Source organism: Pyrgilauda ruficollis, unplaced genomic scaffold (genome assembly GCF_017590135.1).
Source record: "Pyrgilauda ruficollis isolate IOZ18807 unplaced genomic scaffold, ASM1759013v1 scaffold8, whole genome shotgun sequence".
NCBI lineage: Eukaryota > Metazoa > Chordata > Aves > Passeriformes > Passeridae > Pyrgilauda > Pyrgilauda ruficollis.
The window spans coordinates 12,200,774-12,213,892 of NW_024529932.1; the positions used below are offsets into that span (position 1 = coordinate 12,200,774).

At 44.1% G+C, this 13,119-nt stretch overlaps 1 protein-coding gene across 2 annotated transcripts in view; it reads left to right on the forward strand.

Annotated features, from left to right (window-relative positions):
- The window catches only part of MTMR2 (myotubularin related protein 2), a 62,455-nt gene that overhangs the window by 42,198 nt on the left and 7,138 nt on the right, over nucleotides 1-13,119 (forward strand). For both annotated transcript variants that reach the window (XM_041487298.1, XM_041487299.1), the window contains 6 exons: nucleotides 601-702; nucleotides 1,387-1,470; nucleotides 8,201-8,350; nucleotides 9,147-9,335; nucleotides 11,397-11,582; nucleotides 12,407-12,613. In XM_041487298.1, coding sequence (XP_041343232.1) covers nucleotides 601-702; nucleotides 1,387-1,470; nucleotides 8,201-8,350; nucleotides 9,147-9,335; nucleotides 11,397-11,582; nucleotides 12,407-12,613 — 918 coding nt within the window. The remainder of the gene's footprint in view (nucleotides 1-600; nucleotides 703-1,386; nucleotides 1,471-8,200; nucleotides 8,351-9,146; nucleotides 9,336-11,396; nucleotides 11,583-12,406; nucleotides 12,614-13,119) is intronic.

The following is a 13,119-nucleotide window of genomic DNA, read 5'->3' on the forward strand; positions in this document are numbered from 1 at the left end:
ATGGGAAGGAGGTCCTGAATGACCACTTTCTGTCTAAACTGTGCTGCTGTGCAAAGTGGAGGTGTTCTTGGTTTCAAGACATCCTCTTGAGTGCTCTGAGAGGTAGAAGCTTTAAAGGGAGATGGCACTGGATGCTTTGCACCCACCTGGCTGTTCTTGGGGCCCCTACGTGCAGTAGCTCTGTGGGGTACTTTGTTAGGCCATCCCCTCCAATGGACTTTTGGCACTGCTTGGCTTGAGAGCTCAGTGACAGCCAAGGAAGTCTGTCTCACAAAAGTCCTGCCGGTCAAACACAGCTTTTTCCTGAGCAGGGCTCTCCCAAAGGCTTTCAGCAGGTGGAGAGCTTCATGTGAAGGCAAGATGCTGTGGTCAGGTACATCTGTGCCCTCCCTCGGCTGCACTGCTGTTCTTGGAGGCTGTAGACAACCCCTCAGCCAAGCCCAGCGTTGCAACACAACATTGTTCAAAGTATGGTATCAAATCAGTGCTAGAAGGAGCATTGTCATGTGACCCCGTTTTGAATTCTGACTTCTGGATTTTCCTTGGATTTTGAAGTGATTCAGAAATTTGCAACTTGATTTCCCTCTTTCCTTCCCCTAGGATATTCGAAACTTGCGGTTTGCACATAAGCCTGAAGGGAGAACTAGACGATCCATATTTGAGAACCTAATGAAATATGCTTTTCCAGTTTCAAATAATCTGGTAAGTGTTTTCTCTTCAGGTTTTGCCAAAAGACACAGAGTAGCAGTAAACTGTTTTGTTCTGTTCCATCTACTTAATGCTGCATTGAGGTGGGGTGCATTTTCTTGAGGGATGAGAAGTGCTGGTTTTCAAATCCCTTTTAAACTTAATTCTGTAGGAGTTTAGATCATACAGGAAACAGGAAAAATCTATTACAGTGCCTTATTTCATGTATGGGGAACGACTTACTGATAAAGCCTTGTGACAGAGGGAAAGTACTCAAATCACAGTGACATCCATCAGAGGTTTACAGCTAATGGTGACTGCACTGCCCCAAATCTGGAATGCAGCCCCCATGTTTTCTAATGTTATAACACTGCAATTGTTTCAATTGCTGGTTGAGAGGCTCTGGTTGTTAATCTGTAAGAGATTGCCTGAGTAGTTTTATCTTCTCTCTTTAATAACAAAGTTCTTTTGTCTGTGAAGTACTGGGTAATAGCCAGGCAAGATCAGGGACATATTGGAAAAGTATATTGTTGTACTAATATACAACACAGTGAGAGTGTTAATCTTTTTTATAAAACCCTGAAAGAAAAGTGATGGTGGGGAAAAAGAAGGGTCAGTCATGAATTGCTATTTGAGATACCAAACATTCTGTAAATGGGCTCTGAGTGGGCTCTTAAAGGTAAATTTTCTTTCTTTCAGCCACTTTTTGCCTTTGAGTACAAAGAGGTTTTCCCAGAAAATGGATGGAAAGTGTATGACCCAACTTGGGAGTACAGAAGACAGGTGGGTATTGTGTCACATCCTTCCTCGTCCTCTACTCTTCAGAAATGAGGGTCTGTGCAATGATAAAATTACAGGTTACATGGAGCAGAGAATGATTCTGCTGACAAATGCTGTGCAGGCTTGGTTAGGGTGTTGTTTTGCACACTGCAGTTCTTGTTGGGAGCAGTACAGCTTTAGAGATAGAGGCATCCACTGATGGATGTCAGCTCAAGTGGCAGAGAGCTGACTTAAGGCTCTGCTAGAAAAAGCTAATGGTCTGGTTTGGTGATCAGGTACTGCTGGCAGTGGGGAGTGGAGGGTGCATGTTCCAGGTACACGCATCCCATTGTTGAGTTTCACACCTCAGTGCTTGCTTGTATTGGTTTTAATTCTTTCCAGGTTTTTCTGTCTGAAACAGCAACTTGTGAGGAAAAAAATTGTGTGGAATGCCTTCACTATCTTAGGCATGGTTTCTCAGCATAGGGATCAGCCTAGAGAGTACTGTTATTTACAGTGTGTCCAGAGTAACTGATCAAAGGTATTAATGATTATGTAGTGACAGGCTGTCAATTAGGAGTACTGTGGTAAAAACTTGAGTAGTCCTCTTTGGAGTAAAAGATGGAAGAATTTTGATTTTTATAATGAAATCATTCCTGCCATAAAATTCTCAAGTAGCAAAAGGAGCGTGATTTGGTGGCACGATTGCCCTGGACACAATAAGCTTTGTCTCCTCCAGATCCATCAGAAAAAAAAATTGGTTTTATTCTGATTAATCTGTCAGAATAAACCAAATTTTCTATTGTGAAATTAAGAAATTTTAAACCATGCAATTTAAAGAATTATTTGGGTCTTTCTTGTCAAATCAAACAAAACCAGACCTCTGTCCCTGCCTAGTTGTTCATCTGATTCCCGGAATCCAAAACCTAAGGATTCATTTTTCTAGCTCTAGCCTTCTAAAAGCTGGGCATGCCTTCTAAATTGGTTATCTAGGCCTGTCATTAACAGATGGGAGAGAGTGCTTCACTGTTGGGGGTGATTTGTTCTCTCCTAAAATAGCTGCCTAAGATAGATTGCTGGCTTCTAGACTGCTAATGGGAAGCGAGATGTATCTTACTGTACCCTACTGTATGCTGCCTTCAGTGCAAAGAGTATTTTGCAATGAGATGCCACAATCTAAAATCCTGGTCAAGACAAGCTCCAATCGTTTGTAGTCACTTTGTGTCTAAGGTCAACTTGAGCACAAGATCAGACAATGCAGTGATTATTGCTTTGTTTAGATTTTAGCTCCTTCTTGGTAGTTATTTTATGGGAAGATCTGCTTGTAGAGAAGGATTTGCAGCCCAAGTTATTTGAGCAAGGCGCTTCTTTGTAGGGCAGAAAATTTTGGAGTAACAACTAAAAGAATCTCCCCTGGAAAGCACAGCATTCACTCAGCCAAGCATCAGTCAAAGCAGGTGAAGTACAAAAAACATTTTTACAACACCTGGAAAGAGTGACCTTAGATAATTTCAGTGTAGATTATTCCACTTTCTAAATCCTGGCAAGCCGGTTTTTATGATAGAAGCTTTTCTGTCCATATTAGTTTTTATACTGTGATTTGGTGCACCTTAAATTTGTCAGGAATTTGGTGACATGGTGAAAGGATACATGTGTTTGCATGCCTGTGATTTGCAGCTCTTCATGGCCTTTATGTAACGAAAATGTGTGTAAGAGATGACACAGCTGAGGCATTGCTGCAGTGTGTACTTGTGCTGTGGCCTGCTGCTTTGTTGTTTGTGAGTGGGAAGGACAAACTTGCCTGACTGCTTCTATGTCAAGAAACCAAACTAATGTCCATGTGCCAAAGCCCGTGGTCATGTCCTTACAGTGGTAACTGCAAAAGCGAATCCAAACCAGGATTTTTTGCAGCCACAGCCTTTCTGAGTTTTACCCGTGATGGGCCATGGTCACTACCATTCCAGATCACACAATCCATCTGCTCCACTTCCTTATCTCCAAAAGTGACCAACACCAGCTGCTGAAGAAGAGACAAGCCATACTGCAGTAGATGTTTATGTTGTGATCTGGCCAGGAGGAGAATTTCATCCCTTTTGTTAGATTGATTTAGGTCCTGCAGCATGTTGCTTTATGTCCCCTCCAAAACTTTTAGGTATTTCAGTCTGTTTATTTAATTCCAGCATTTGTAACTATGGATGTTCAATTTATCTGTGTGAGTGTCATAGCCTTTTTTCTTAATCCAACCAGGTTCTGCTAAAGCAATAACAAATACTACAGTAAATCAGGATTACGTCTTGAAATGGCAGCAGGGATTCGTTAATAGTGAAACAAAACTGGCATCATCAAATCAGATAATGGGATTACCTGTCTCTGACTCTGTGAATTGTGATCAGAAATAGAAAAGCGGGACATATGCACTGTCAGCAGGACCTTCTGGAATTGGTTTAGAAACTGTTAGAGAAGGGCTGGCCTAGGGCATCAGCAGCACAGCAGGACAGCCAGGCATTAACTTGCTGTATCTTATGCCATGTCAGTCTTTTCCCTGTGGGAGCAGGGTCACATGGAGAGGGGAGGGGAGCAAAAGTAAACTCCAACTACCAGGCATCCAGAAAAGACTTTTAGACCAGGACCCATGGTAATTTCTGTGTCCACACTGGTAGACATGGCAAGTTTGAGTGTGCTATTATTTATTACAATTTTTATTGAGATTAATAGAAATATGTTGAGATGATAGCAATTGTAGCAATTAGGAAAGATAGTCAGTAAACCTCTAACTTCCCCGTTAGCATTCTTGGGAAGGATGGAAATATGTAACTTATTAAAAATCTGTGATTGTGTAAAACTATGGGGAGTAATAAACAACCTGTAGAGAACAAAAGGAACTCAGAGAGGTTTGAGATTTAGTTGGTAAATGGAATCACATGTGGCAAATGAAATTTAAAACTGAAATTGCTCCCTGATTTTTATTACACATGGCCTGGCAGAATATAAAACAGAATTGCAAAGTGAATAAGACTCACTTGAAACCAAAAGTCCTTAAGATGCCTTTGGAGTAACTTAAAGCTTTATTTTCCTTAATAAGGTGGGGAGCATTTGGAAAATATTACGAGAGGTTGTGAAGTTGTGTGATGTTTCCTTACAAAAGTCATTCTTGTCTAATATCCTTTGCTCTGGTCATATCTACTGGGGAGCCACAGTGTAGGGCTGTGGTTGCTGCTTTAAGGGAAGATATGTAGAAACTAATAACTCAGAAGAACTGATCTGTTTGAGGATTGAAGAAGTGCCCAGCATTAGGATACAAGCAGAGTGAGAAAGGTAGAGCTTGGTAACATCATCCTCTTGAGAATTGTTGGGTGTAACTTAGGGGAGCAAAGTGGGGATTGGACTATTAAATGTCCCATGGTTTAACTGAGGTCCTGCTTATGCTGTGTATGATTCTACTGCAGAGCAGCTCACAGCTCTCTGGTGCTGAGTGGACACAGCCTGGGCTCAGTAAATGCAGAGCGACCTGCTTGGCTCTGCAGCTGTATCCTGTGCTGCCTGCTGCAGATCAAGGTCCACTTACGTATGTAAGCTCAGAGTGGATCTGCTTGATCCCATAGAGAGGTGTGACTGTGTGTAACTACAGCAAGGAAATTATTTCTTTCCTGTTAGTGAAGGATCCTCTTGTGCTTAACTTTAACCATGTGCTTTGCAAGGTGGTGGTGTTGGTGCTGTGCTGGTGTGGCTTCAACAGTTTTTCCCTGCAAACAAAGGAACTCCATCTTCTACATCAATTGTAAATCAAGTGATAACCAAACCCAATAAGTCATTACAATAAGGCATGAATGTCTTATCTAGAGGGACACCAAGTCTCATTTGTGTGTGGAGAAGACACAAAGGCTGTGTCTCTATGGTTAGATGATGCAGTTGTAAGGAGTGTTCCCAAGCACAGGGGTGATTTTCAGGCATAGCTACAGACCAGGCTGTTACCATCCATCTTTTGAGTGAGTGTGTTTGAGCATCTTCAGCCATGCCCAAAGGTAGTGTGATGCAAGTCAAGGATCACCAGTGGCATTTTGGACAAAATATCTTGTTTGGAGGATAAATGAATTTATTAGTACAGATGTGAGGTATGTTAGTTCAGCTGGGCTCAGTGAGAATGGTCATGGGTATATTTAATTTATTATTGTACAGGTGGCTTTGCTGCCTTCCTCAGTTTGCCCTCTGGCATCCACCAGAGATATGAATTCCCCTAGAATCAGGGGCTACTAGCAGTATTAATTTACCTGAAGAAGACAGACCTGTGCAGAAGTCTCTGGTTACTAATGTGGACGTGCCATGTGCCTTGGCAGCTTCGGGATGATCACAACCTGCTTTTAGGAAGGCGTGCCTGAGTTCCTCCTGCAGGTGCACAGGCAGGCAGCGCCCAGAGCCACTCCTTAGCCTGCGGAGGCCTATTGAGTTACATCTGTAACAGTTTTGTTTCATAGTAGGCTTTTGGGTGCTTACAACTTACCGGGAAGCAGTGAAATGCATCGTAGATGAGGAAATACCAGTGTGCTTTATATCACGTTTAGCTTTTTCTATTGATTCCAGCTGGAGAAAGGGCAAATCTGAAGGAGCACGAATAAATGCAGAAGCTACACGGCATTATGGCAAACGTCCAAGGAAGATGCAAATTCAGCTTCTCTTCTAGCCCACTTGGCTTATTTCTGTTTGCTTCCAGTCCTTAGAGAAAGTCACGATCTGAATCCGAAGTGTTCTGGGTGGTGCTGTGATTCAAGGCTCCTGGGCCAGGGAAAAGCAGACATTCCCTACGAGTCAAAAGAAATTTGAATGCTGACACACAGCATCTTTTCTTTCTTTGAGGCTCGTCATGGATTTTTCTCGTCTGGGCTATTGCAGAGGAAAGATTTCCCTCAAATTTGTCAGTGTGGCAGCTGAAAGGCTTAGAGCTTTGGAGAGCTTTAGAGTTTTTTAGCTTTTAGCTGGCCTGAGCAGTGTGTTCTGAAGCCACACTGCCCAGCTCCTTGGTCTTCTCCGTGAGCACTGGTAAAATGAAAAGAAGCCTTTCTTCCATGTAGCTGCTTGTTAGCTCCCGTTTTTCTTGCAAAGACTGTGCTGACAGCACACTCAGATTTGGGGGAGGTGAAGTTTTCAGGAATTGCTTCTGGATCCATTGCATGTGCTTATTAGGACAGGACTGAGAACTTATTAGCCATTAGTCCACTTCCAGGTAGTAAAGAGATTGGTCACTGGCAAGAGCCTAGCTATTCCCTGGCTGGCAGCAGAGCTGGTGGGCCCAGCAGATTCCATCCTTGCTGTGTACAGCAGGTAGACCTCTGGCATGTTTTGCCTATCAGTAAGCTTGAACTGTGTATACACACTGCTTGACGTCTGGTTCTGCCAATTCTTTGGCTTCAGACTCGGCCAAAAATAGCTTTCCTTCAGGCTTTTGGGGTGATCCTTGTAGTAACATTTCCTTCTCAGGGAGAGGCAAAGGACAGCAGTGGTTGACAAAGCAGAGTGTGTGACTGATGCTAGACAGAAGGTCTGGCCTCCCCTCAGATTTCTAACCATGACCTCTTCTGACAGCGTGACTCACCACTGGGAGGGGAGAGCGGCCGCAGTCTGTGTGGGTCAGCCATAATTATCACAGCTCGTCTGACCCGTGTCAGATGTGCCGTTTATTTCCTGTGGGAGCTGTGACAGTGGTGATCAGTGTCCCACCACCCTGCTTCAAAATGCAGTAGTGTTTATTAGAACAGAGGCGTGTATTGTGAAGGAGTTGATGTTCCCCTCAAACACACTCGGTGCTTCGCAGCCTGGCCATGCTTGCTGCGGCAGATGTGTCTTCCCCACAGAGATGCTTTTGTCAGTGCTCACCCCTGCTGCATTAGGGGTGTGTTTAAATCTCTCCTTGCAGGCAGCTGCACCAGCCACTCCCTGTTGGCCTGTTCTCTCCCAGCTTCAGCCAAACCACGTCTGCAGGTTGTCAGGGTCATCCCCATTCTGCTTCAGGTGTTACTTGGAGATTGTTGTCTGGGAAGCTGTTGAGTGGCTTCCCTATCACAGCATGCTGAGCTCTATGATGTGTTGTGGAGATTCCTTGCTCTCCCAGCCCAAGTCCTCAGTTCAACCAGAGAGCTTAGTGTGATAGAAACATGGGAATTGCATATCACATCCAGTCATGCAAACATAGACATACAGTTGTTAAGTTTTTGGTGTTTTCAAGGGTTTGCACAGTTTTGCCACAAGCACTGAGCTAAGCCCAAGTCAGGCTGATTTTTGGGGTGTTTTACTGCCTGTTTCCCTTCTCCCCCTCCCCTCCATCCTGTCTGGTAACTCCACTTTGTATCCCCGGTTTTCACCCAACACATTTGAACTAAGTGCCATGAGGGGACTGAGTTGGTCACTCATTCTGTCCTGCTCCTGGCTCTCCTGTAAGCCCATGATGAGACCAGGAGGTATCTTAAAGTTGGAGTCAGGGCAAACCACCTGTGTTGCTGCAAGCTGCTGTGTAGCCACCACCGTTCCTTTGCCATAGGTGATCCTGCCTGAAGCCCAGTTTCCCTGCTCTTCAGTGACTTGAACAAAGCATCCACCTCTCTGAGGCGAGACATGAAATGCAAATTACCAGGATAATGCATTCCCGGGTGCCAGCCCTAAATGACCTACATTAACAAAAGTTGCCTTGAATTTCAGGTTTGGGGATTTGTCTGTGCTGAGGTCTCAGAGCAACTCATTTGCTAACCTGCAGTTTCCTCTTTAGGGAATTCCCAATGAAAGCTGGAGGCTGACCAAGATTAATGAGCGCTATGAGCTGTGTGATACATACCCTGCCATTCTAGCTGTGCCTGTGAACATTCCCGACGAGGAGTTAAAGAGAGTGGCATCCTTCAGATCCAGAGGACGCATACCAGTGAGTGGGACAGAAGAAGCCACTTTGATGTGGTTTTGTTACACATACCTTTGGGCAATAAGTAATACCAAGATCAGGCTGAGTAGATTCCAGGCAGCAAATAAATGGTCAGCGGATAATAAAAGTGACAGCAACATGTTTGAGGACATAGAAAACAACAGTATCTACTGAAAATACTGTTGTGAAAGAGATGTAGACTAAACCAAAACTAGAAGATAAGATAATTTAGCACAACTCAGACCAAATCTCAATTCAGTTCCTGGGAAACACAAGGCAGCCCTTTTTGGCTGTTTACAATTGTCTGGCCTACTCTGACTTTCAGGACAGAGAAATACGTAGAGATAGTCTTGATGAGAGCATTTATTTAATGAAATTAAGACAAAGCACATTGTTAATGATGATTATTTCAGAGATAACTGAAAAGGTACTGGTTTACTCCTCAAGTCTATAGGAAATTCAGTCTGTTCCTAAAGTGCTTAACTTTTGCGTGGTGTACTGTGAAGTACGACATAGCCCACATACTGACTTACATAACAGCCAGAAAAACCAGTCTGCATCATATTTAAAAGTCGGACTCAAACAATTTGATCACCTTTTGTTTGTTCAAACTTTGGGAATGCCACCAGAATGAATAAAGACAGAAGAGTTCTTTCTTTCATTCAGTTGTGATTTAGTAGAATCCAGCCTTCTGCAACCCCCTGATAGAGAATCCCAGAGCAAGCCATTACAGGTAATTCACTTCATTGGTTTAATGAATCCCATTTCTCCTTTATTTATTTCCCATTTGTTTCTGAAGGTCTTGTCATGGATTCACCCAGAAAGTCAAGCAACGATCACGCGCTGCAGCCAGCCCATGGTGGGAGTGAGTGGCAAGCGGAGCAAGGAAGATGAAAAGTACCTTCAGGCCATCATGGATTCTAATGCCCAGTCCCACAAAATCTTCATATTTGATGCAAGGCCTAGTGTGAATGCTGTAGCTAATAAGGTTGGGTGCTTTTTCCTCTGTCTAAAACTGGGAATGTAATAATTTAGAGCACATTTCCCACCACCATTTCATATTATTCTTAAGGATCACAAGGGTTTAACCAGTGCAGAAGAAGTCTGAATTCAATGAATCTGATTCTCTAGACAGACTTTTATACCTGCACTGGTATCATTAAGATATCAGTGTGACTGCTGATAATCCATTATATTAATTTACAATGGGAAATGACATTGGAAGGGAAAAAAAAAAAATTGAAGTAGCACTGAGGTCAGACTCTAGCATCCTAGCCCTTGTGTATCACCATTTTTCAATTCACATGGTTGAAAGACTGCTTCCTCTTAACAGGGCTCAGAGCCCTGTCCAATCTGACCTTGAATGTTTCCAAGAGTGAGGCATCTACCACTGTTCTGGAAAACCTGTTCCAGTGTTTTACCACCCTTATTGTAAAAAAAATTCTTCTTTATGTCTAGTCTGACTCTACCCTCTATTACTTACAAACCATTACCCCTTGTCCTTTCACAACAGGCCAACTAAAACATCTGTCCCCATCTTTCTTATTAGCCTCCTTTAAGTACTGGAAGGCTGCTGTAAGATCACTCCAGGGCCTTCCCTTCTCAGCCTTTCCTCACAGGAGAGGTGCTCCAGACCTCAGATCATCTTTGTGGATTTGATCCAACAGGACCCTGTCTTTCCTGTGCTGGGACCCCAGAGCTGATGCAGCACTGCAGGTGGGGTCTCTCCAGAGCAGGGCAGAGGAGCAGAATCCCCTCCCTGGCCCTGCTGCCCACGCTGCTCTGGATTCGGCTCAGGACAGGATTGGCTTTCTGTGCTGTGAGTGCCCATGGCTGGGTCATGTCCAGCCCCCATCCACCAGCATTCCCAAGTCCTGGGCAGGGCTGCTCTGATCTGTTCATCCCCCATCCTGAGCTGATGCAAGGAGTTGTCCCAACCCAGGTGCAGCACCTTGCACTTGGTCATGTTAAACTTCATGGGGTTCCCATGGACACACTTCCTGAGCTTGTCCAGATCCCTCTGGATGGCAACCCATCCTTCAGGAGTGTCAGCTGTACACTCAGCTTGGTGTCATCTGCACACCTGATGAGGGTGCACTTGGTCCTTCTGTTTGTGTCACTGATGAAGATATTAAATAGCACTAGTCGCAGTACGGGCTCCTCAGGGACGCCACTTGCCACTGCCTGGGCATTGAGCAGTTGGCCACTACCCTCTGACTGTGACTATCCAACTCCTCATCCATCAAACTGTCTGCCCATCATCTCCAGTCTAGAGGGAAGGATGTTGAGGGGAACTGTGGCAAAGGCTTTACAGAAGTCCAGGTAGATGACACCCACAGCCCTTCCCTTGTCTGCTGCTGTAGTCTCTCCGTCATAGAAAGCCACTGGGCTGGTCAGGCAGGATTTGCCCTTGGTGATGCCATGCTGGCTATCCTGATTCACCTCCCTGTCCTCCACATGCCCTAGCATGTCTTCTAGAAGGATCTGTTCCATGATCCTGCCAGGCACAGAAGTGAGGCTGACAGGTCAGTAGTTCCTGGGGTCCATCATTCTACCCTTCTAAAAATTGTGTTCCATGCCACCACGTCAAGCTTTGTTTCAATGGTGGAGCTGCTTTGTTGCAATAAAGATCTTTTTTTATTTTTTTTTTTTTAATCTGCCTTTCCCATTACTTAGGGAAGGCAATTAGTGTGTGGGTTATCCTCCTCTGTAATAGTATGGTAAATTTTTAAATGATAGATTAGCTAATGTAATGAGTTAACAGCTTGAATGGGGATAAATTATAATTACAGAGGAAAAGAAGGCTTGTAATGTGATATTCTTTGGTAAAAACTACAGCATTCATTAGGTATTGCAGAAGAGAGACACAAAGTGTGTGCCTGTACATGTTTGCTCCCAGCTGTAAGATAAAGCCAATGGGTTTTGCCTGCTTTAGATAGCCCAGCCACTGCAGTATTTTGTCAGCTGCTATTTGCTCAGGACAAATGACTGGGATAAAGTACAAAACATGGTTTTGCTTAATGATTTGTATGTGAATTTTGTTCTTCAGGCTAAAGGAGGGGGCTATGAGAGCGAGGATGCCTATCAGAATGCAGAATTAGTGTTCCTGGATATTCACAACATTCATGTTATGAGAGAGTCGCTGAGAAAACTGAAAGAAATTGTGTATCCCAATATCGAGGAGACTCATTGGCTGTCTAATTTGGAGTCAACTCACTGGCTAGAGCATATCAAGGTATGCATGTCTGCATCCACTGCATGTGGCTGAGCAACCACAAGTCCTTACCAGTCTGGAAAAGATATCCAGAGCTAACTCCAAGATTTTCAATTCCATTGTTTTCCATTTATAAGCAATTAAAACCATAGTTTCTTGGAATGAGGAATTTTAAGGAGATGAGAAGAGGGATAAGAGAGGGGGCTGAAATACTGAAAGATGGTGTTTTGGAAGTGAAGGATGTTCCTGAATGATGTATAACTGTGAAAGCTATGCTTAGAACTCAGGAGTCACAGAGTTTCCAAGGTCTTGGCTCAGCTCCTTGACATCCTGGCATTATTGCCTGGCCCAGACAAGCAAATTCTGGAAATCTGGGCCCTCTCAGCCGTTCAAGAGTCCAAGCAAAATGAGAATAAGGAGGCAAAATGTTTTGGCTTCTCCAGATGCTGGTTTTCAAATAATGTTCTTTCTGTTCTAAAAATGTCCAGCTGCTGCCAATGCAGGCAAGGGCAGATGTGCTCCTGGGGCAGCTGCAAGGTGATGGCCTTTCCTATCAGACATGACATGCTCCTGCATTTAAATCTTGACTTGTCCAAGGACTGAGTTTTATGCAAGGGCTCTTCTAGAGTTGTGCCTACACTGCAGTTCAGATGTGTCGTCATCTTGCTGGAGCAGAAAATGTGTTCACCGGTCTGCCATCCTAGTTATAAAGTAGTTGGAACTGATTTACCATTCTCCTTGAGGCAAGCAGAGCCCTTGGTTTGTCCTGTGCTGTCACTAGCCATTTTTCACTTATAGTTTCTGTTCCAAAGAGATTTTGTAATTTGTTTCCTCCCTTGTCCTAGCTCATCCTTGCTGGAGCCCTTCGGATTGCTGACAAAGTGGAGTCGGGGAAGACGTCGGTGGTTGTGCACTGCAGTGACGGCTGGGACCGCACAGCCCAGCTCACCTCTCTCGCCCTGCTCATGTTGGATGGCTACTACCGCACCATCAGGGGCTTTGAAGTGCTCGTGGAGAAGGAGTGGCTGAGCTTCGGCCACAGGTTTCAGCTGGTGAGTCACTGGCCCATGGAAAGCACTGAACAGAAAGTTGTTGTCCCTCTTGAAGGCTTTTAGAGGAGTTTTAACATTTCCTGTGAGATGTTTCCTGGCTGAACTCACAGAAGAGAGGTGAATGCTGATGTTACTGTTTTCTACCTATAATTCCATTCACCTTTTAACCTCCTTGGGACAGTATTGGTTAGATACAGGGAACATGTGGCATTTAAATATCTCAGGTGTCTGACTGCGAATGTCATGTTCCCATGCTTAAGCTTAAACTAGCAGTGTGCTTTGGGTTCAGTGCTGGCATTTCTGCTGGGAGCTGGCAGAGACCACTAGGTATTTATTTTTTGTCTTTCTTTCCAGTTCAGTCCATTTTCTCAGACTGCTTGGGCACCATCATCTAAGAAATGTTTTGGTATTGAAGAGGTTTGGGAATTTGTTTATAGCCTTGACCTCACATTTTCTTCAGGCACACTTTATTTTTGGAGAGGCTTCTAATTATTTAGGTGGAAGAG